This window comes from Mycetomoellerius zeteki, unplaced genomic scaffold, assembly GCF_001594055.1.
Source record: "Mycetomoellerius zeteki isolate Tzet28-1 unplaced genomic scaffold, Tzet1.0 scaffold297, whole genome shotgun sequence".
Taxonomy (NCBI): domain Eukaryota; kingdom Metazoa; phylum Arthropoda; class Insecta; order Hymenoptera; family Formicidae; genus Mycetomoellerius; species Mycetomoellerius zeteki.
This window is the reverse complement of record NW_017257279.1, coordinates 149,431-173,841: the sequence shown is the minus strand read 5'-3', so window position 1 is coordinate 173,841 and position 24,411 is coordinate 149,431. Positions and strand designations below refer to the sequence as shown.

The window sequence follows — 24,411 nt, the reverse complement described above, 5'->3', positions numbered from 1 at the left end:
AAGGATACGATAGAGGTGCGCGGGAAGCTCTATACGCGCACTAGTTTATAACTCGGCGCTCAGGCCGATCTTCTCACGTCTCGCCGTGAGAAAGGCGGATGTCCATTCTGAATTCACGGTACGGAACGAGAAGAATCTCTTTTCCTTTCCGCGCAACTCGTGTCCCCCCCCCTGCTAGTGATTTCGCACGTCAGAATTGCGAAAGTACGCCGATATCGTTAGGCACGCACGATCGTCGCGGTTTCTCTTTGAAACTGTAACACGCGATCAAGTTTCAAGCCTGTCGTTTCCTGGATTCTTTTTACTATGCTATTTTACTATATCACGTATACATGTCAAAATTTAAAAAATTCCCTCGTTATGTATATATTTTCGAAAAAAATTACTTAGATATTAATTTTACACAGATTATCATTTTCATAAAATTTATAGTATATAAATTAATAATAATTAAGAATAAGTACGACCGTGTAAATGATATACATAAATATGAGAGAGAACGCCAATAATCGGTCAAAGTTAAATGTTATGAATTTAATACATATTCTTAATTTTTTAATTTAATTATCTCAGATATAACTGTGCGCCAAAACGTTCAGATATTAACCACAATCTGAGACATTAATAATACAAATATGATAAGCGCCGAAACATTCGGACATTCATATATATATATATATATATATATATACAGTATCCAAAAAGTTCTGGGACACCTGAATATCATGGAAAGTATAAATATTACAGAAAAGTGTTTCAGACAAAAGTTGTAGGGTTCAAAAAGATCTATTCACATCCGTTTGACCTTGGGTGGCGTTGTCAAGGTTAGCTCAAGGTCACATCAATTTTTCTAAATAGAAAACCCTATTTTTCATTGCATATTCTTATAGCACATCTCGAGAGCTTTCCAAAACATTAATAAAATATTTTTTCGTTAAGTATTTTTCGAGTTATAAGGCTCGAAGCTTACAGTACAGCCGGCATTAGCATTACGCGAGTTATCCGACCGACGGCTAAAACATCTTGAATGTTGTTCAGGATCATGTCCTGGATAACATTTGTCAAGATCAAGGCTTTTGGTGATTGTACCTCTTATTTTCATTTTTACGTAAAAATGAATTTTTAGTGCCAAAATAAAAATAAGAGGTACAGCCTGCAATGTACTATATGCAATGAAAAATGGGGTGTTCCATTTAAAAAAATTGATGTGACTTTGACCTGACCTTGGCGACGCTACCCAAGGTCAAACGGATGTGATCAGTAAAGAGATCTTTTTGAACCCTACATCTTTGTCTGAAACATTTTTCTGTAATACTTATACTTTCCATGATATTCAGGTGTCCCGGAACTTTTTGGACACTCTTTATATATAGGTATGTCTGAATGTTTCGGCGCCTTACCATATTTGTATTATTAACGTCTCAGATCGATTGTGGTTAATGTCCGAACGTTCCGGCGCACAGTCACATCTGAGATAATTAAATTTAGAAATTAAGAATATATGTATTATATTCATAACATCTAACTTTGACCGATTGATTATTGGCGTTCTCTCATATTTATTAATAATAATTAATTAGTAAATTAATAATAATCAATTAAATGAGATATGTTTGGATTAGAATTTTATACATGTAATCTTTGCACTATAAATATCAATTAGTTTTCGTGCAAATTGCAACATTATGAAAGAAAATCTTATACGAACCGTTCAAGGTATAAAATTATGTTTAATTTTGGCAATACGTAATGCTTAATTTGAAAAACTGCATCATTATATAATTAATTATAAGACGTGCGATGTTTTTAATTGTATAATAAAAATCAGAAAGAAGTCGGGTATCTTTGTATAATTGTAAACGATATCGGGTATCTTTCTATAATTACTTCTATGTTATTTCTTTATTATTATCTGAAGAGATATCTGCTTCTTGACGGATTTACAATAGAAGACAATTACATATCTTGGAGAATATTAAGCTCAATCTTCGCTACACTTCGATCCGGCCTTATTTTTTCCCACGTTGCACCATGTTTTCCTTCGCCTCCTGTCTGCATTCCGCGACGCGCCTCGTTAGACTTGACACGTATTACTTTGCATTCTCCGTAAGCGTCTCAGGCCTCTCGCGATACGCGGCTCATCGGAGCAGATAGACCGGCCGGGAATGGATTCCCAATTTGGAACTAGCTGCGCTTTTCCAGTTCGCTGCCGGAACTTTCCCAGAGTGATGAAGCAACCTGTCTGTCCCGTAAGAATGAGAACGATATGTCGCACTCGATCGCGCTTTGATCACCATGAAATACGAAGGCTCGATAGAACCCGACAATAAAATCTGTTCGCTCAGAATGATTTTTTAAATATCAGAATAAAAATTAGTTATCATCGAATTTCGAGACACAGTAATCAAATTAAACGTTTTTTGGATTAAAAATATTCAATCTATAAGAAATTTTGTTTATTATAATGATTAGAAACAAAATGGTAATGTGGGCTCTCATTTTCTTTTTTATTTTTTAATTATATTCTAACCTAACCTAAGTGATGAAATTGCAAATTAAATTTATTAATCGAAATTTAATACAAAACGTACTTGAAATAATTAAGACAGTTTAAAAAATAGGAAAACTTGTTTAAATGAAAAAAGATGTTATAATATGACTATCTGATTTTTTCAGGTCTATTTGGACTTTCTATAAAGTCCAACCTCCTTCTAAGGATTTTTTTAAATGATAATCAAAGATTTATAAAAAAAAAACAACATCCTGCAGTATTTTTCATTTAAAAAATCCCAGGACGCACTTATTTACTTGTTGAGAAACCCAATAGAAACATTAACAAGATTCACATTTAATTATATCCTAGCAATAATACTGAACTCATCACAAATTTACTGTAGCACTTTAAGAATTAATTTAGGTTACAAATTCGTTACTTACGAACTTTAAACCACGTTAAACTTGACATTAAAAATCATATCAAAGAACAACGACATATCTCATAATAGATAAACAATTGTCAACATAAAGTGGCCGTGACAATTGTTTTATAACTTTATTATCTAGTTAAGAACAAATTAAAAACATTTTATAAAGAACGATATTAATTATCTATATTCTAATTTTAAATAAGGCTCACATTAGCACCTTTTCCTCTATTAATTATCATATTAATATTTTTATTTTTACGCAAATTACGAGTCTTATAAAAGAAGTTCGCGGAAACGCGCGTTCAAGGAATAAGACCACACTTGAATGTTAAGGCTAGTTGAAGAAATAAGACTACTCTAGTTGCAAGATTAGATATGGAAGAATTTTTTCAAATTCTTCGTTAGAAACTTCTTTATATCTAATCTTCAACTTTTTGTCACATTTCCTTTGAAAGAGAAAATGCTTTCAATTGATAGAAGCTGCAGTGATAATCCTGAAACGTTATTCGAATGATTTGGCGACGAGAACAAACGACGATATTGATCCAGGAAAATTTATCGCACACGACGAACGTTGATAAGGACGTTTCACGGGCGCGCCGAAGGACTCGCGATAATCGTCGATAACGTTCGTAGAAACGTGACGGCGAGTCAAGAACCAATGTCAGGCCAGCGAGGGACACCTGGGTGACGATTGCACAAACGTGATATATCGGTACCGTAATTTTCTGCCCATTAACGTCGACCGTCATCGCGGAAGCGTTGTATCGGGGAATCACCCGAACGGGTACCTCGCACGCGCAAGATCCTTGACATTTCCCTTACGATTCGCACGAAAGATAAGGGAGAGTCGGAGTTATGTGGAAACGCGCGACTTGAAACTGCGATTTACGAGGGGAGTTATAACACTGGTAATTTCAACAAATTGCATGAAAGTTGCGAAACGAGATGGAGAAGTTTGCGAGGTATCAAGGACGCCTTCTGTACTCTAAAAAATATGGGTGTGTATTTAATACCATGCTGATATTTATATATGTATAAAAGTGCAGCCACAATAGAAGAAATAAGGAATTAAGAATAAGGAATAAAGATTTCAACCTATCAGAAACCGTGTATTCCGGTGTATCCGATATCTGATAGGTTGAAATCTTTATTCCTTATTCCTAATTCCTTATTCCTTCTACTGTGGCTGCACCTTAATTCTCATAGTGTTGGTGTTAACACATGGGTTTAATTTAAGACGTCGTCTGTAATATGCGAAGTAAGCTTGGTTTAAGAAGTAAGAGTAAGAAAGTGACCAATCACAGTCGATTATTTTTTTCACAATCGACTGTGATTAGCCAATTTCTTACTCTTACTTCTTAAACTAAGCTTACTACGTATTGTAGAGGGGCCTTAATACTCATGAGTTTAATACTCTGGTTTAAATGATTTAACATCATGCAACATGGTGTTAAATCCAACACACACACTATGTTAATCATTTTATATCAGCACCAACACAGTGAGAATTATATTTAACACTCGTAGTGTTAAAACTCTACATCCGTATTTTTTAAAGTGTAGTGGAAAGGGAATTCTATAACCATCTTAATAATTTTCATAGTATTGACATCAACAGCAACATGATGTCGATTTAACACCCTGGCTTAAATGAAACTTAACAGCAACATGGTTGGCGCTCTATCGCTTTACACGACCGATATGCAACAAAGATACAAGTTGGACAGCTTCGAGGCATGTCGCATTCAGCACGAGCAAACGTCGCTGAAAAGCGGAAGTGAAGGTAGAAATCGATTAGCGGAGCTGATCGACTGTCAAGTTCTCGGTTCGGCTTGATTAGGACCTAATTAGCTGCGAAGAAATGCCTGTAGATCAGATTTTCTGTACTCTCTTCATTTCGCTTTTACAAGAATTATGCAAAGAATTTGATATTTTTACGTTTTACGTAAATTTTATTTTGTCCGTTTTATGTAAATTAATACAGAGATTCTTGGATTTTTCTGGGTTTTTAAGATTTATAAGATTGTCGATGCTCCAAAAAATTTCGGGAAGCTCTTAATTCTTCGAGAATGCTTCGGAGCAATAAAAATTCCGGGATGTTTTCTTAAAGTATAGAGGATGTTAGTTTTGAAAGATAAACATTATTTATTTAGGCATGAAAAATTTGGGCGATAATTAAAACTTTGTCGATCTTTTCAGGATTTTCTGAAATACAAAGAAATAATATCAAATAAATAATTGATTTTCTACTTGTATTTTACTCAATTTATAATTATTAAATTATTAGATAGTTATTAAGACTTAGAAATTCTTATCAAAATGTTACTGTTAAAATGACAATTGCTAGTGACATGAACGTGCCAAAATAAAGAAACAGTGGCAAAATAATTCGTCAGAGTAGTCTCTATCGATCGCGTCTTCAAACGTCGTACCTCCGGAAACGAAAACGTACGATCCGTGACCGCGTTACGTCAGGAATGGGCTTTCAAATCCAGCCACAATCCTTCCACGCGATAGCGAGAGAGAAGGAAGGAAAGAACGAACAGTGTAAGCTTAGAATACATTATCGTATAATATTTTCGCAGCCGTGAAAACTAGATACAGTGATATCTATAAATTGACTACGTCAGAAAAATTCTAATGAAATAGAAATTAATAGTAAATAGAGACCGCAGAATAAACAAGTGTCCGAATATATCAAAACGCGCGATAACATTTCGCGTAAGTATATTTTTCGTAAAGTATTTATTGTATATTTTCTATAATTCAAATCATACACAGAAGTGTCAACAAATTAGTTAGGTACAGATCTGAAAATAATTTCATACATATTAGGCCATCAAAATAATTATGTAGGATGCTTAAGCTGAATGACAATGCTACAGAAAGTTTTAACATTCCAACGATCAGTTTGAATCTAATATAATTATTTAGATAGTACACACAAAATTATTGTCAATATATCCAGCTGAATTTTTAAATACTTTAGCAAAACCGTTTTTCCCGTACATAACGACACCCTTAATTACAAAAAAAAAGCGGAATAATGTTTCCAAATTAATTAAAAAAGAGGAAATAATGCAAAAAAAAAACAGAAAATCGAAAGAGAGAAGGAAATCAGGTGTCATTGCCTTTATTTATGTAAAACTTCAAACGACGCAATATGAAAGTGTAACTTAACACACCGCTCGTACAAACGTATGACGATGGAAAAGTCGCTCAACACATTTACCCGAAGGATAGTGGAAAACATCGGTAGAGCGGATGCGGGGGCGATGAAAAAAAAAAAAAGAGAAAGGCACGATAATTACCAAGGATTCGTCCCCATTGTCAGTGCTCATAGCCCCCCACTGACGCTAGAGGGACCCAAACTCGTCGCTCGTCGTCGTCGTCTTCGTCGCCGGGCTGTTCGTTGCTCCTCTTCGCGGCTTCGCTTCCGGCAGCAGCAGCACGAGCTGACGACGCTCGTCATTCTGCGCCGAGGCCTGCTCCCCAAACGGGATCGTTCCCGAGGGACTCTACCTGTGATAACCGCTCCGGGCCTAATCTATCATCCAGCATCGCGCCGTACGACGCCGAAATACCTTCTCCTCCTTTTAAGACTGTCCGCTTCTTCTGGGACAAAACACCACTTTTCAAGGAAAAATAAAGTGACAAAGATGGCGAAAGTGGGAAAGAAAGAGAGGAAGGACGATAGTGAGGATTGCTATGGATTTAGTCGTCTCGAAGTGGAAAACGAAGTAGAAAAATGGAAAGAAAAAGAGAAGAAATATATTTAAGAGGATCCTTATATATTTGTCAGATTTTTGCGATGCGAAGATAATGAGGACAGGAAGAGGAATGAAACGTGGAAATATGGGTAGAATACGAAGATATGTTTGAAAAAATAATATAAATACATGGCTAATAAAAATACAGACTTAGATGAAGAAATTTTTGTATGAACACTGATAGTATATAAACTTTTAATTGACACAATGAAAGATTCAGTAGTAGAAGCAGAACATTAGAAATAATAACGATGATGTTGGACGCGACAATACGATAGAAGTTGTCATTTAAGTAAAATAATTAGTTACATAAAATTTGAGTTATATCATGAATAATAATAGTGGAAAGATAATAGTTGAGGAATTATAAAAACAATAGAGACTGCAATAATGATGTAATAATCAGCTTTGATAATAATCAGATAGGATCTATAAAGACTACATATTCACAAGGAAAAGAGGAACACTATAATAATAGTTGAATAGATAGCTAAAGAATTAAAGAAGTAATAGTTGAATGGAAATTGCTACAATGATATCACCTAGTAATCGGACAAGACTTACTGCGTAAGTAAAAGACAAGAAACACTATAATAATAGTAGTTGAATCGTAATAGTTGAGGAATTATAGAAAGAATAGAGACTGATAATAATATCAGTCTATAATAATCGAATAGAGTCACAGATCATATATGTGTAAAAAAAGAAAATACTATTACAATAGTTGATGATAATCCTCTCTCATAAAATACTTTAGTACCATATTTGGACTGTATGATAAATAATAATAGTTGCAGGGTAATAGTTGAGGAAGTTTAAAAATGAAATATCATGTTAAAAATAGTTGAATGATAACACTCTCTTTCCTAAGGTTTCATAATATCATATTAGGATTATATTTGTCAACATATTCACTCTATAAAATTTGAACCGTATGATAAATAATAATAGTTGAGTAATAATCCTCTTTCCTAAAATTTTATAATATCATATTTGGATTATCTTTTTTAACATATCCATGCTATATAAAATTTAAACTATATAACGAATAATAATAGTTGAAGGATATAGTGGAGAATTATAAAAGTAATAGTTGAATAGAAGACTGCAAATAATCAGATAAGGCTATAGTAAAGATCACATAGTATACGTAAGAAAAAGAAAAAATGTACTATAAAAATAATAGTTGAGAAACAACCCTTTCTCCGAAGATTTTATAGTATCATATTTGAATTATGTTTGTCAACATATCCACTGGACTCTCGGGAAAGAGAAGGACAGTTATGTGGATAGAGCGATAAAGACTATAGTGATCTCTAGGGACATAGGATTATAGTAGCCGGATAGGGATATCTTACGCATCACGTCAAGAAAGAGAGAGACAACTGCAGAAATCTGAAGAGAATAGTACTTTTGGGTTTTAGGAATAAAATATAAACTATGTCTCTATTTGCGATATGTAGTCACTAAATTTTGGAGTACTCTTGCGGAGTACTTCCACGCTCCCTTCGCACGCACTCTCAGGAGAGCCAGAGCGAGTGCAAGCGAGAGAGAAAGAGAGAAAGAGAGAGAGAGCGAGATGGAGAGCAATGCGGCAAGTGCAGGCGCGAGAGAGTCCGAGAGAGGACACTGACACACCAAACGTCAACGACACCTCCGAGCACGTCGTCGCTCCTCTCTCTCTCTCTCTCTCTCTCTCTCTCTTTCTTTCTCTCTCGTTCGCTCCGAGCCTCCCCTTGGAATTTCACTCACTTTACGATCCACACTGTGCGATCTTCGAACTCCGAAATTGCACTTCCGATACTTTCGGGTACGTCGAGACGAATCGCTCGCAAACGAACGTGAACGAACGAACGGACGGGCGGAGACTTCTCTCTCTCTTTCGGGCGAGCGAGCGAGTGCCGTTCCCCGCGAACGGCACGGTACGGTACGGTGCGGTACGGTACAAGGGGACCGGGGCACCACCACACAGGGTCCCCGCTCTTGAGATTGCGAAAGGAAAAATGTAAAGGCGGGACCGTGGGGGACGCGCGCCTCAGCCACGACGCGCGCCGGGAAAATTTCCAACCGTTTGGATTCCCGAGCTTCCCTCGCGAGTCGGACCACGGTGTGCGACTGTGTGGCAAGTGTGGCAACCACCGTCACGCCGGAGATATGTACCGGTGTGTGACGGACTTTTTCCCACCATGACGAGATACGGGGTGGGGAGCAGGTACTTACGACGGTATCGCCATTTGTTATAACGGAGGTGCTCCCCTCGGCTTTGTTGAGGAGAGGGTATTCAGGGACGGATCGATGAACCTCAATGCCTGGCGCAGAGAAATTAAAATGGCGCCTAGTTTTGGAGAAAGAATCTCAAAGGCGCGACGAGTCTCTTTTCCAAGGATGAAAAAATTTTTCCTATAATTTTAGGAAGATTTCAATTTCACAGACTTTTAATCCAAATGTTGTCGAGATATTTAATGTTAATGATAGCATTTAAGATAATCAAAGTTTTAATTAAAACTAATAGTAATTTTAAGCGAATTTTAAAATAATCGCGCGAATTTAATTTAAATTTTAATTAAAATGGTGCTTAGGTTTGAAGAAACAATTTTAAAGACGCGCGCGCGACGACTTCAATTTGACAAAATTTTAAATGTCGGGATATTTATTGTTAAGGCTTGCAAGTTGCAAAATTAATTAAATAATTATAGTCTTGTGCAAATAATTAAAATCTTGTGCAAGTATTTAGAAAAAAGAATTTAAAATTTTTATAGGAAATTAAATAAAAAATAATTTTAAACGGACTTTAAGATAACCGAATTTAATTTAAGTTTTAATTGAAATCGTGTTAAAGATTAAGAATGAATAGAATAATTAAAACTTCTTGAAAAAAAATTTAAATTTCTCAAATATAGATGAATAAAAAATTATTTTTCTAAAATATATGTACTTCAAATTTTCATATAAAAATTATTATAAACCGATTGCATACTTTTGATCTAAAAAGATTTCGCATATTTCCGCATTTTCGGCTATATTGCAGCATGGCAAAATCTTACCATTTTATTGGTCTAGTTCTAGGTTCTGCTTTCCTCAAGTTCCACGTTGTGTTTCACATCTAACGTCCGTAAAGAGAGAGAGAGAGAGAGAGAGAGAGAGAGAGAAAGAGAGATTTCACGTGCCATGTTTAGAATCGCTATACCACTTTGCCATTTTAGTTGCTGCTTTCTGAGAGCTGCTACAGCAGCTTCTCCATTTCTGAATCCGCATATTTTTTGTGCGCTGCAGAATTAAGGATTGCACTATTTTATCTATGATATTTTTAATATAATATTATACGACTTTTTTAAATTTTTGCTGTGTAAATATCATTCTTTGCACCTAGTTTTGTATTCGTGAATTTTATTTAGCCTATATTTCATTTTTTCTATAGGAATGTCTTCTATCATACAATATTAATTCTTCAAAAAGTGATAATAATACTCTGACGATAATAATAATTGAATGATATAAAAAGATACTAATATTGTTGAATTAACGATTTAATATTTTTGAAATTCAATAATTCAAGTTACTCAAAAATTATTAAACTAGAAGAAAATAAAAGCATTAAGAAGAACTATCGGGAATGACGCGTGAAAGCGGCTGACTTGTAATCAGCGATTTCTGGGTTTGACTCTCAGGGACCTCGTTCCACATATTCTCGATTTTATTGAAGATTTGCCAGAGAAAACAAAGAAAAACAATTCTGTGTTAAGTAAAAACCTAAAAAGCAAAAAGTTCTCCTAATCTCAAGACAGTTTCTTGGTGAGAGCAAGTCATGTAGCTATAAAAGAGCTTTCTCCAAAATGAGAGAGCCAATTACCAAAATTACCTGCCAACCTCAGAGAGGGTAACTTGTTATAATATAAGTACTGAAGAAGAAAAGAATCATCATGTTAGAATAAAACGAAGGACATGGATAATAAGGATGGATAAGAACATTTTTCTTGAATGCAAACAAACAGGTGTTCTGATAACACTCTCTTAGCGCTAAATGTGGCTGTTCTTGATTTGAACAATCGCGAGTAATAACGATGTGCGTGTATGTGTGTGATTAGAAAGAAAACATTTCTTCTTCTGTGTGTTAAATTCTCAAGCTCTTAAATTATCTTAGGAGAACAGTTCAGCCATATTTAACGCTCAACGTGCATCAAGAACGTAAAGACTGAGAGACGACAGACATTTAGACAACAGACAGACAGACAGACGAGAGACATTTTTCACAACATTTAATAAAACACTATCAACTATGTATGCCTCTTTTTTACTCAAATACTCTAAAAGTTACTTACATACATGTATAATTTTTTATATGTTTATTCCTTTTTTTTCCTTCAATGCCACGCGCGCGGACGTGTCACGTCCCTCTCGCGTTTTGAATACACCCCTCCTCCCGACGCAAAACGTCACCAAAACATTTCGTCACTTTTTGCACCTTTCTCTCTATCGATCTATTTGCTCCTTCTCTCTATCAATTAACGATTTCTACTTTCCGCTCGTTTTGTTAAGCACCGATCATCGACGATGAACACAATGAGGTACGCCAGCGCGATCAGGGAGCAAGAAAAAGGGTGCCTCGCAAATCTCGGGAACTGACACGTCCGGCTTCAAGTGTATATGTATGTATGCGTACGTTTGTGTATGGGGTGTTTGTGTATGAGGGTATATATATGTGTGTGTGTGTATAATTTTTTATGGACGTGTGATCCGTATATGTGTATAAATTTAATACTATCGTCGTATCGTTAACGCTTCGCTTATGTATAGTGCTTCGATTAATCGTGGACACAGCGATCAACGTCCCGGGATGCGCTAAATTTTAAGAGAGGTCCGTTTCTCTTGAAATGTCTTCTACGGAGGATACGATTGAATGGTTTCTTTTCGGTTTGGAGAATGAACGGGTGGTGCAAAAAGGGTAGTTGGTAGTATGATGGCGGTGCGATGTGTGTCCCCTCGAAAGTCTCATCCCTCTCAGCCGTTCCTTTTCGTCGCCGGAGAGCCGAGCTTGTCGCCTCAAGCGCGAATTTCCCTCTTCCCCCTTCTTCTCTCTTCCGAGCTTCTTCGCCCTCTTCAAGTCTCTCTCTCGCCGTATTCGTGTCCGTCAAATTTCACCACCTCCGCACCTCCGAAAGAGAATGTTCCCTCCCCTTCGTTCGGGGCGGAGAGAATAATCGCGCGACTTCTAAAGTTGTATATAATTACGTAGGCACCGTAATATCAGTTACAAATGTCTGTTCAACAATTTAAAATGGAGAACTTCAAATGTATCGAGCGCCAAATTATAAAAGTATAATTGCTCTAGGCAGTCGTATGTATATATATATATATACGTATATATGTAATTATAGAAATATAATTTTGTAAAACACATAATGTAGTATACTGTTAACACATAAAATTAACTTCCCATTCAAAACAATCAAATTAATTACTTGACCATTCCACGTGATTCGTGAAATAATACTATATTCTAAACGTAAAATAAAAATTAACAATTTATATACCCCTATATAAATATATTATATTTTTTTAAAGTATTCTTATATAATTTTAAAATATATCATTTTACATGCAATTTTATATATATATATTTTTTATACATTTATATTTTAAATATATAAGATCGCCCATGCTAGCAAAAGTGTATTTTTTTTTTCGAAAAAATATTTTCCTGGCGCTCGACACGTTCGAGATCTTCACGCTTGATTCGCGAGAGAAGAAAATCGAAATCCGCGCTTCATCGTCGATCACTGGAAACATTCGCAGCTTTTACATCGACCGGCGTAAAAAAGTCCCATATAATTTATCTCTTAACCTACGAACTTGGCGCTAAACCGTTCTTTCTCCTTCCTCTGTTCTTAATTTTTTTTTCTCTTCGTATGCACAAGTATCACAATCGCTCACGTTTCACGCTTGTCGTCTACGAATGTGTCATGTGTACGCGTGTGCCTTTCTCGCTTTACATTTAGTCGTTCTTGTCGTCGTTATCTTCGCCGTTCGAGAACGGCGATCAACGAAACGCTGTGTCTCGCTTCGTTCGCCTCGCGTCTCAAAGTTCCGTTCTAGAGCGCGATTCGGCAGCTCTATCGATTCGAGAGATCCAAAGTCCTCACTCTGGAATTTCGTTCTCACCGAGAGTTGCAACGCACTTTGCAGAATCTTTAGTTTTTTACCGTTTACTTATTTTCCGCGCAACGTTCCTCGACGCTAAAAGCTCGGACGTGAGAAACTGAGAATAATCAATCGCGTAAACGTCAATCTAATCGGAGCTCTATTTAATAAATTCCATTATAAAACATTAAATAAATTGTATATATTTCTATTAAATGTATATAGTACTTATATGAGAAAATTCATATAAATATTATACAAATCCCAATATAAAAATATTGAATACAGATTTGATATTTGTATATATATGTATATAAATTTCGATATACAGTATATTGTACGCAATATACTTCATATTGCGTATAATACATACATAAATGATATAAACCTTCAAAATTCAACTGTGTATATTTGTACAGCACAAATAATTCCAGCAATATTGCAGCAACATTGCAACATTCCAATAATATTACAGCAACGTTGCAACATTCCGGAAATAATACGGTAGCATTGCAACGTTGCAGCAATGTTACTGCAAGCTTCTGTGCTGTATAGTTATGTGTTCGTGTATTTGTGTATATGTGCATTCCAGAACGATTCTCTCGAATTAGAGCGAGCGCAGATTCGCTCTAGATCGATACATTATCCACGTACGCAGCCCCTCGAGGCTCGCCTAAAAGGACGCGCGACCCGCTTCCGGTCGGTCGTTCCTTAACGCTTAAAGTTAGATATTATAAACTGCAATCTATAAGCTGATCCCATGTGTTATTTCTTGGTCACAACCTCGTTGAAATCTTTTCCTAACATTGCTCACGGATCGCTCTTGAAGATTTCCGACGAGAATCCCAGGGCTTGGAGGTCTCACCTAAAAATACTCAAAAGTCTGTTCTTTCAAGTTAAACTTCTTGTACCGTTCATGGTACAAGAAGTAGAGTTGAAAAGAACAGACCACAAATAAGAGATTGATCACTGTTTAGACAACTTTTGATTGGTTCACCATATTTAGGACCAGATTTAGGATAGATAGATTCACTGTATAGAATGAGCCCAAGTATCATGGAACGTTCCACGTTGAAACGTTGCTACAATATTCCTGAAATATTCCATGCCACCTGGAAGATATATATGCATCTCATTCTATCTTAAGCATTATCCATTCTGAATATGGCGGACAACGGTCAATCTCCTACTTGAGGATCTTTAGTTCCACCTGCCAAGGTCAGATCCTCGTCGTCGTCTCGCATAATGTACATCATCGTCAGTCTGCGCCGGATGAGTCACTCATCTCACGATCTACTACTATTCTTCCGCACTTTCAAACGAGAATCTATTTTCGATCTCGCAGTGAAAAAGAATTATAAGCTCGCAAAATCTTGTATCGCGAAGTCCTATGCAGCACAGATTATTCCAGCAATTTACATCAACATTTGCAACGTTCTAGAAATATTACAATAACATTGCAACGTTGCTGCAAGCTTCTGTGTTGTATAGAGTAACTTAACCGGCGCGTCGATCCTGAGGATTAAGAACGGCGCCGACGATGACGTCACGAGTCTTTCCATCCCGGGCGGACGCACACGTCGTAGCCGTAAAATTCTCTAACGATCTCGAACGAGATCTCTCAAAAACCCGAGGCCCCAGGAGATGTTTCATCTCCCTCGGAGGGCACTATGTTCGCTCCTGTTCACGTATCGCACGGAAGGGCGAACCGTCAACAACCCCCGGAATCCTTTCCTCCATCTAGATTGTCCTCGAAGTTCTCGTTTTCGAGTTTATTGGTAAAATTGGAAGAGATCCGAAGGATTTCGATTTTCCAGACTTTGAAGGAACCGAGCCACTAACAACGTTCACGAAGTGTGTCAAGTGTTCCTGTATTCAAAACGGTCCTGGATAAAGGACTCGAAAGAACGGACTATCGAGCATTAAGGACCGTGTTCCTTGTTCTCGTCGCGTGGACAGGAAAAGGCTTCAGCCTTCCAATTTTGAAGAAACCAGCGGCAACTTTACGTCCTAGACATTTCCGACGCGAGGTAGGCTTCCTTCATCCTAGGCAGACACAGTCTCTACTATAGACTTCTTGATGATCTCACCGAAATTCTCATCGCAGTCCTCGGACGGGCCATCGGGCTGTTGCTCACCAGTGACCTGACTGGGCTCGATCATTTCCGCAACTTTGCCGGCCGTGCCGTGAGTACCGTAAGTACCGTGATGCTGCTGCGGTTCGTGCATCTCACCGTAGTACGAGTACCTACCGCTGAGCAGCTCCGAGAAGGGCTCGAGCTTACCCTGCATCTGCTGCACCACAGTTGCGTTCATCGGCTGTACCGAGTTAGTGAGATTCGTGTACTGTGCGGTACTCGTAGCGTCATCCTGCGCAAACACCGTCGCGTCATAGGACGAATGCTGCTGCTGTTGCTGCTGCTGGCCCTGCGGAGGCGGTGGTTGCGGCATTTGGTGTACCTGGGCGGTACAACCGCCCTGAAGAGCAGCGCCCGCGGCGTCCTGGGGCCCACCGTAGGGGCCGTAGTGCGCGAAGGCAGCCGGATTGGGCGGCGACTGGAACTGCGGCGGCGGCGGCTGGAATCGCGACGTAGACGGCAGACTCGCGTACGGCGATCCGTAATCCTGGTACGAAGACTGCTGGAAGCTCATGCCGCCACCGCTACCGCCGCCACCACCTCCACCTCCGCCGCCACCGGCAGCACTGCTCTGCACACCGGGCGAAAAGCTCTGAAAGGCCTGGCCGAATTCCGGATGCAGCTTCCGCTGCACGACGACCGATTGGCTGCTGTCTACTGCGTCTTCGCTCGCGTAACAATCATCCCTAATGGCGTACAAATCCAAACTGTCCTCCCGCGTGCCAGGCACCTCTGGTTGACAGCCAGCCACACCAGCCCCGACACCCTCGTGACTTGTCTCATAGTGCAAAGTCGTGAATCCACCTCCCCCAGGTCCCGTACCCGGAATCGCGCACACGTCACCGGTAGCTTCCATCCCTAGAGAACTGATATCTCTCAGAGGACGAGCTCCCCTACCATTCTGCCCCTGATTGTCCATCACCCGATCGTGATCCCCGCCACCGTCTTCGTCACGCTGCTTTTTCTCCAGTTCTAATCGCATCAACGTGTGGATGAAATGCGTTCGCACCCGCACTGGGTTGAACTCGATTCTGCCTGTACTGTTCGCGCAACCGTCTCGCGTGCAGCCGCAAGGAAAACCTGGTCGATCCACCTGAAAACCGAATTTAATGAAAAATCGTTTCGCACTTCCCAGAACGAAGTTCTCGATTTTTTTTATAGCTAAAGAAAAATTGACATCAAGTTTCGTTAAATCCTTCAGTTTATCTGGCTTCAATCAGCAAAACTGGTCTAAACCGAGTAGAACGTGTTAACAAATGAAGATTAATTGCTGCACTGTTAAATCTATAGTGTCAAATTTAACTTAACGTGAGTCGCCGCTGCTCCTACTCAATCATATCGTTATTTTATACTAAAACAATGGTTATATTTGACACTATACAGTGTCAATTTGATACTATAGTGTCAAATTGACACAATATAGTGTCAAATTTAATTATCGTTTTGGTAAAAAATAATGATATATTTAGTAGGATCAGTGGCGACTCACGTTAGGTTAAATTTGACATTATAGATTTAACAGTGTGGAAGGATTCGATGCAACGAGGATCTCAAAAAATTTCACCAGATTAATCTCAAATTATGTATAACACATCGATCTTTCAAACTGAAGAAAATTAAGTTTACACGAATTTTCGTGAGTTCTAAAAAACTAGGTCAAAACTTTTTAATTTTTCGCTTCGCATTCAATCAAGATCAAAGTTTCTTAAATTTTATATATAGAGAAGTGCTCTTTTTTCTTTTTTTAAAACAAAATGCCGTTTAAAAGAACTATATTATCGCGTTAGACCGTTCAATTAATTTATGATAATAAATAGAATGTTAATTCCATAACATGTTTCTCTCTCTCTCTCTCTCTATCTGTTTATATCTACCTATCTACTTGTGTCTATCTAGCTATCTATCTATTATCAATTTATCCATCTATTATCTATCTCTCTCTCTCGCTCTCTCACCTGACACTTTACGTTGGCCCTGCTACAAGGGCAGCTCTCAGGGTCACAGTATCCCTTGCAACCGCATCCACAATGCTCTCTGCTGGCGCGGATATCACGACATTCATCCTTCTCGACAGCATCTATCCTCCGTACGCCGGCGGCTCTAAGAAGCGCCCGGCGTTGCCACGTGGGTACCGGCTGTAAGAAGTAATAACTGTCGATGTCGAGCTCCTCGTTGTCGCTCGGCTCCTCGTCGGTGTCGTCGCTCGGATCTTCCGAGCTGGACGCCGTCTCGGTCACGCAGTTAGTCGCGCAGTTGCGTTCCGAGCGCAGCTGCGCAAGGCGCGCTCGGTGAATCCGCCTCTGCTCGGCTGCGTGCTCCGACAACGAGAACCTCTCCGCGTGAGTGTGCGTCGCGCTCATACCCAGGGTGCTGCCGCCCTGAAACCGGGAAAATCGATTTCTCGTATTTCTTGTGTAAATCCACGCTCGCGTACGTTATTTTTTATTCACTTATTCGATTGAAGACAATCTTCCGAAATAAACATTGTAAGAGAACAGAACGTTAATAATATAATACTGATAATAAAAAATACTGATATTTAATTATACGTGTATTTGTGCATATAATATATATGTAATATTTAAATACAATATATATGTTTTATTTTTTTATCGCAGTACTTTCATTATTGAACTTATATGAATCCATGAATCGACTATAATAACAAAAATAAAATTAATGATAAGAATAATAGCAACGCATATATATAGAAATAAGAATAAGTGTCTCGTAATAAAATGCAAATGGTATTACACTATTAGACAGATTGTTGAAAAACTAATATTATAATATATAATATACATATATATATACAATATGAAAATGTATATAATTCTTGTTTTTTATCGTCCTATTTCCGTAATTTCGAGCTTATATGAATTTATGAATCAACTAATACAGTAGAAATAAAATTAATAATAAAACCAATACTAATGCAAATGAATAAGAATGAGTTTCATAATGAAATATGAATGGTATTACGGAGAAACGTATTACAAAAGATCATTGAAAAAACTTGTTCATTTTTTTCCTCTATGTGGCGATTATGGAATCCCTTATAGCTGAAACCTACGTGTAACCAATAAGAAACGTTATATATCACGTCCGAGAGTTTTATTGTAAAGTAATAGCACACAAAAGAAAAGGGAATCGATAGTGTCTTACACAAATTCGATAGTGAATATTATCGTGGTATTATTGAACGATGTTATAAACGACGCCAGATAAAGGGAAAAATTGAAAGAGGAGTTGTCTTGCGTGAACGCGATTGAAAGAAAGAGGAATCAATCGTGTCTTATATATAAATTCGATCTCTACTTCTCACGGGGTGGGTTTTATAAATGACGGCACGATTTCCCGTCATAAACAACTTTGACTTGTTATTCGTTCTCTTGGTCCTGACATCAACAAATGGAGTATCTTTTAACTTAATTATATTTATGCGCGTATACAGGGTGTCATTAACCGATTAAATATCCCATCGTGAGCAGATAGAGTGAACCGAATTGAGTCGAAAAGTCCTCTACCATTTCGCAATTTTCACAATAGTTAACAAGATATTACTAAAAATGGCCGAATATTCTTCAATAATTTTTTTCTCAAATACTATCAACTTTACAGAAAAACTGTAACAGACAAAAATTCTTTATTTTCTTTTCATAAAGTTCTAAGAATTTTGTCAGAATTTTTTCAGAATTTTTTAATACCGTATTTTCTCATGATAATAAAAATAAGAAAATGCAGTACTAAAAAGTTGATAAAAAATTCTGAAAAAATTCTTAGAGTTCTATGAGAAGAAAATAAACAATTTTTATCTCTTATAGTTTTTTTGTAAAATTGATAATATTTGAGAAAAAAATTATTGAAGACCAATATTCGGCCATTTTTAGTAATATCTTGTTAACTATCTTGCGAAAATTGCGAAATGGTAGAGGACTTCTTCGATTCAGTTCGCTTCACTCTACCTGCTCACGATGGGTGATTTAATCCCTACGACGATCGGTTAATAACACCTTGTATACACAAAGAGGGGAGAAGAAAAGTAATTAAACAATAATAAATAACATGCGAAAAGATAATTGGAGCAGTACAACTGGCAATGCACAAAGCGTACAGATTGCAAAGAGAACGATAATATAGCGAAATAAACATGCGAATTTTTCGTATTCATACTCTTCCGGAAAAATGGAATGAAAATATATGAAAATTTAAATGGGGTTCAATGAACCATGTATAAGCGTAGCGAGGCGGTCATGATACAGACGTAAAGGGAAGAAAGGGAAGACGTATCGCGAAGGTAGTACAAAGGCTGCGAGCTGAAAGGAAAGATGATGGGAGGGAGAAACCGATTTTCTGACTTACCTGGGAAGGTACGCAGGTAAAACCCTGCGCCCTGGGGAAGTAATAAACCGTCACTGCGTCGAACTGAATGTTGCGCTTCTTCTTCAAAGGCTCGTCGACGTTGCCCCGCGACTCGTCACCTTCCATGCAGTCAGTCAGCCTGCGCTTTAGATTGCTCTTGGCCGGAAGCGTCTGGAAGCTTGTCAGAGGTAACTGTCCCGGCGTCCCGGATGTCCCCGAGGACGCCGCGAAGCCATCCAACTGGTTCACCCCTGAAAGCCGCGAATGCCGTTCACGAATTAGCAAATCCCTACGACGATCGCTCCCATTCAACACGAAATATTCCAGCAATATTGCAACGTCGCAGCAATGTTGCTGCAAGCTTCTGTGTTGTATAGGACCCATATAACACAGATTATTCCAGCAATATTGCAATAACATTGCAACGTTCCAGCAATATTTCAGTAACATTGCAGACGTTGCAGCAATGTTGCTGAAAGTTTTTGTACTATATTCCCATACAGTATAGAGCATTCTAGCAATATTGCAGCAAAGTTTCAATGTTACTGCAATATTTTTGGACGTTATAATGTTGCTGTAATATTGTTAGAATGATCTATGTTGTATGAGTTAAGAACGAAAGGGCATGTGACGCTTTGCCTCGAGTTTTTTAGGAATCCCGAAGACCCCTTGGTACATTACAATTTATTGAGAGAGAAAGCAACTTGCCAAATCCTTCTTGCGAAATTTTGAGGTCGACCTCTGTCAGCAAGAGAGATTCGAGAGACGGTAATGATTTTTTATTGAAGGGGAAGAGACTCCTACGAATCAATCCGTGACGATGGGGAAATTCCTTCAAAGATAACGAAATTCTTTATTCATCCTTCGCCTCGAAGTTTTATTACGACGATATATTAATTCGAGACTCAGGCGTCGAAGTAGAAGTCGACTGGTTGATATTTTGCCAAGAAAACTTCACCCTGATTTATTATCGAGAAAGCAATGTCGTGCTTGTTCTAAGACACCCGGTGTATCGCGCGTTGACAATCGATGCGAGACTTATCGAGTTGTGCGCTCTCCTCGCTCTCTCGTTGGACAGCTTAAACCTGGTGCAAATGCTAGACTGAATTCGCAAGAAGAATCCTCGCGGAGTTTAAAAATTCTCCGAGTTTTTATAAGAATAAAAGTCTGTAAAAATCTTCAAGCTGGTCGCACAATTTAAACTGATTATCCTTAGACTTTTACAGCTTAATAGCAATCTCTTTGTTAAAAGCTTGCACTATAGCTACTTTCAGCAAAATCTTTTGTAAAAGATGAAGTAACAAGGCAATCTTGCACAGATAATTTAAACATCGAATAATTTAAATGTTGAGTAACACATAGTTTAGAAGTTGAATATAAAGTAGGATAAATGTACACGCTGTACAGTAACTGATGATAGAATTAGAAAAATCATCGAAAAAATAATATAAAAAGTATAATATTATAAAATGGAAATGGAGTGATTTTAAAGTGATCGTTTACACACAACGATGCATTTACAAAATCCATTAAAATCTACTTAAAACTTAAAAAAAATAATAATATTCTCCTTATCTAACTCTTTTAAATGACGATTCACGAACAACGATTAATTCATTTTAAACCATTTCTCACATTGAGAGAAAACTTTTTGGTATTTATGACTATAATTACATGTTACTATAGTTATGATTATTACTGCTATAATGTTAGTAATAATAAGAGTATACGTATAATTCTATAATATACAGTTGACATCGAAAATTAACTGTGATTTATAGTTCTTTTTCAATCATTTTTATATGCTTATCCCAAAAAGTGACTATAAATTATAATTAAATTGCAGTAATTTTTATAGTAATAACTACAATTTGTTCATTTTCGGTGTCAATTAATATTATTATGTAACGTATATTACTTACATTGTAGCAGTACAATCATAATCATGATCACATGTAATTATAATAAAAAATATCAAAAATTTTTCTCTCAGCGTACTTTCTTAACAAATATTAGCTCCAAATTTCAACAATCAAATGATATCAAAGTGATTTACTACCAGAACTTTATGACAATTTAATAATTCTAGATACTTCCAGATTTCAACAAGCATATCAAGTGATTTGTAACCAGAACTTCATGACAATTTAATAATTCTAGACACTTCCATCGAAATCAATAAAAAGATCAGTAAAGAAAGAATATTCAAATTGTGCACTGAGAGAAAAGTTTGATATTTGTGACTATAATTACATGTTCAAAGAATGGTAGTTAAAGCTCTATTTTTATAGTGATTATTGCTATAATGTTTGTAATAATTATATTTATAGGTCTACCAAAAAAATATATAATTCGTATCAGAAATTATTATAAATTATAGTTAAATTATCCTTTTTTTTTCTCTCAGTGTGATAAGAACCTTGAAAGAAGAAATGCTTCTTACCTTTCTCCTTATCAGAAAGAATGTCATCCGGCAGCCTGTCGAGGAAAGAGGTTTCTGAATCACTTTCCGGTGCAGGAGCCGGTCCTGGGTCACCAGGAATCTCGTTCCCTAGACCAGAATCGCTCCCGTCGGACCTGACCTCGTCCCTAGCACCAGTCGCCAAGGCCAGGCTCTCGGCGGAGTCCTCCGTGTACGCATCCGGTCGATCGGCCTCCAATCTCGTCATGATCGGCGCCATCGCTTCCACGCAGCACAAAGTGACCCCTTCGGAACACGGCAGTTGATCAGGCGCCATGTCGACGTCACGCAATTCGTGGCGGATGCTGGTGATGGGCGACACCTCTGAACTGTCGGAACCGGTCTCCGTTTCCGTCTCGGTGTCGACGCCCTCGGCAACATCCACCGATACTTCCGGCGTCTCTTCCGGCGAACTCGGCATCGTCTCCGACGAGTCCAGTTCATTGGACACGCGGCTGTCCTCGGCTATGGGTAACGAGCTCGCCAGCACCACCTCTTCATCCTCCTCGAGTTTACCAATCACCGCGACAGGTGCGGATTCATCGTCCTTCTCGAGCTCCCTTGAAGCTTCACTCTCCTCAGCGTTTTCCGACTGCGATGTATGCCCTGTGACCTGGTTCATTCTCTCCAGTACCACTTTACACTTCTTCAGGATCGGTCCACTGTCTGGACTACGAGCACTCTCTATCAACTCGTACTTTTTCGATCTGGTCATTGGACTATTGGTGGGACTCTGCCACCGTTGCTTCTTCGGATTCTTCTCCGGAGTCCCCGAGTTCTCCGGAGTCGCTTTGAACGAATCACGTTCCTCCTCGACGAAATTCCTTCTTCCACTGGAACAAGATGAGTTCTCCCCGACAACGTAATTCCATATGTTCTCGTCGACGTTTGTATCTATTGTAGCACTTCTCTTTTTTAAATCTTCATTTTCGATGCGATTCAGTATGACACTTAAATTTCGACAGGTGGGACTTGATGGTTCCGCGGGACTCATTTCTGCTTCGCCGACATGTTTTTTAGTCGGAGTGCAAGATTCGCTTCTAGCGTTTGTGGCCACGTTCGCATCTCTGATGTCGTCTTGACGGGATTCTGTCGTTCCGTCCAAATTGTCGCTTTTCGAAAATATCGAAGAAGCCACGTCGACACCGAATGTCGTAATTTCGCCCTCGCTGTCGTAATCTAGCTTTCTGCTCTCACAGTTTAACGTCGCCTCGACGTCGCCGCTGTTCGTGCATTCTGAAGGATCCGAGTCAATCTTACCGATCGCTTCCTTCTCCTCCTCCTTCTCCTCACTCACCACATCCTGTTTCCCGCGATTCTGATCGACGTCCTGGTTTCTGGAATCATTCGCTATAAATGATGCTGCAGGGGACCTCGGCGTTATCCTGCCGTCCAGCTCGTCCCCGAAGAGACAGGACTCCGAGGTTAGGGATACTTCACCCAGAGTCCTCTCCCGCAGGCTCACCAACACCGGCGACAGTCTCCTAACGTCGTTCCTGAGCTGGGTCGCCTGCTCCTCCGAGATCTCGATGCCGATCCTCTTGATCTCCGCGCCGATCGGCAGGAAATCACTCGCGGCCGGTCTCTTCCTGGAAACGTCCGGCGAAACGGACTTCTCGATCTCATTCTCCCACAACTCCGAGGACTCGTCGATATCGCGATTTTGAGAATCAGGCATTCTTGGTGATCCTTCAAGTTCCTGAAGAGTGTCCTCCGTTGATTTCGCATCAATTTCGTCTTTCCGGTTTTCCTCGTTGGCTTTCTTGCCTATTGTTAGATCCATATTCGCTTCTTTTTCTTCTTTTTCTTCTTCACCTTGACTCGCTTCCGGCTTACCACTCGATTGTCTCGTTTCGAATTCTTCGTCCTCTGATTTCTCATCCACTCTCTCGCACACCATCATCAAGTCTTCACACGAGTCTCGCACGACGGATGGACACGTTGCATAGTCGTTTTCGCCGGCATCCGTTATTGCCGTCGTTATCGTTGTTGATATCATCCCGCCTGGCGACGATGCGCCTTCTGCCTCGATTTCCACTGAGGTGGAATCCTCTTGGGCCTCAACGAAACAGTCCTGACGGGCCGAAGGCGATTCCATCTCGGATGTTTCTGCCATCTGCAAGCACAAAGTTTTAGTTGAAAATTAAAAGGCAATCCTACATTCCTGATGAAGAAATAATCGATTAGGAGCTTTGTGCGACATTTAAAGTGACGACAGTAAAATTATCGATGAGTTGTAATCTATATATGTGGAATGAAATAAAAATGTAAAATGGAAATACTAAAATCATATAAATCTCAAGATGAAATAAAAAGTTATTATTTTTCATGCACCTATAATATACCTGTATATAAATATAACACATATTATATATATATATATAATATTATATGTATATTTTTTATACAATATTATATATATATATATATATATTAATGCTGCAAGGAAAGTATTATACAGATATTAAATAAAGTATAAATGCTCAAGTCTTGCAAAACCAAAATAAAAACACCAAAATAGAAACGAAGGTTTATATACAAATCAGAGTGAAATTAAACGACAGCGGAGTAAAATGAAGAGACACCGAAATAACCAACGTAGAATACGGATT

The 24,411-nt window shown here is 38.4% G+C and overlaps 2 protein-coding genes across 6 annotated transcripts in view; both read right to left on the bottom strand.

Annotated features, from left to right (window-relative positions):
- Rgl (Ral guanine nucleotide dissociation stimulator-like) overlaps positions 1 to 8,802 on the bottom strand; it is a 48,580-nt gene extending 39,778 nt beyond the window's left edge. Inside the window, exons 1-2 of one of the 3 annotated variants that reach the window (XM_018450779.1) lie at positions 8,453 to 8,802; positions 6,242 to 6,545 (exon numbers count right to left, since the gene is read on the bottom strand). In XM_018450779.1, coding sequence (XP_018306281.1) covers positions 6,242 to 6,271 — 30 coding nt within the window. In that variant the 5' untranslated portion in view covers positions 6,272 to 6,545; positions 8,453 to 8,802. Of the gene's footprint in view, positions 1 to 6,241; positions 6,685 to 8,452 lie in introns of those variants that run through there. The other 2 variants (XM_018450780.1, XM_018450781.1) reach the window with 2 other exon arrangements.
- A 4,399-nt stretch (positions 8,803 to 13,201) lies between these two features.
- Axud1 (AXIN1 up-regulated 1) overlaps positions 13,202 to 24,411 on the bottom strand; it is a 46,762-nt gene continuing 35,552 nt past the window's right edge. For all 3 annotated transcript variants that reach the window (XM_018450774.1, XM_018450775.1, XM_018450776.1), the window contains exons 2-5: positions 21,782 to 23,915; positions 19,339 to 19,589; positions 16,932 to 17,354; positions 13,202 to 16,069 (exon numbers count right to left, since the gene is read on the bottom strand). In XM_018450774.1, the coding sequence (XP_018306276.1) occupies positions 14,885 to 16,069; positions 16,932 to 17,354; positions 19,339 to 19,589; positions 21,782 to 23,915 (3,993 nt within the window). In that variant the 3' untranslated portion in view covers positions 13,202 to 14,884. The remainder of the gene's footprint in view (positions 16,070 to 16,931; positions 17,355 to 19,338; positions 19,590 to 21,781; positions 23,916 to 24,411) is intronic.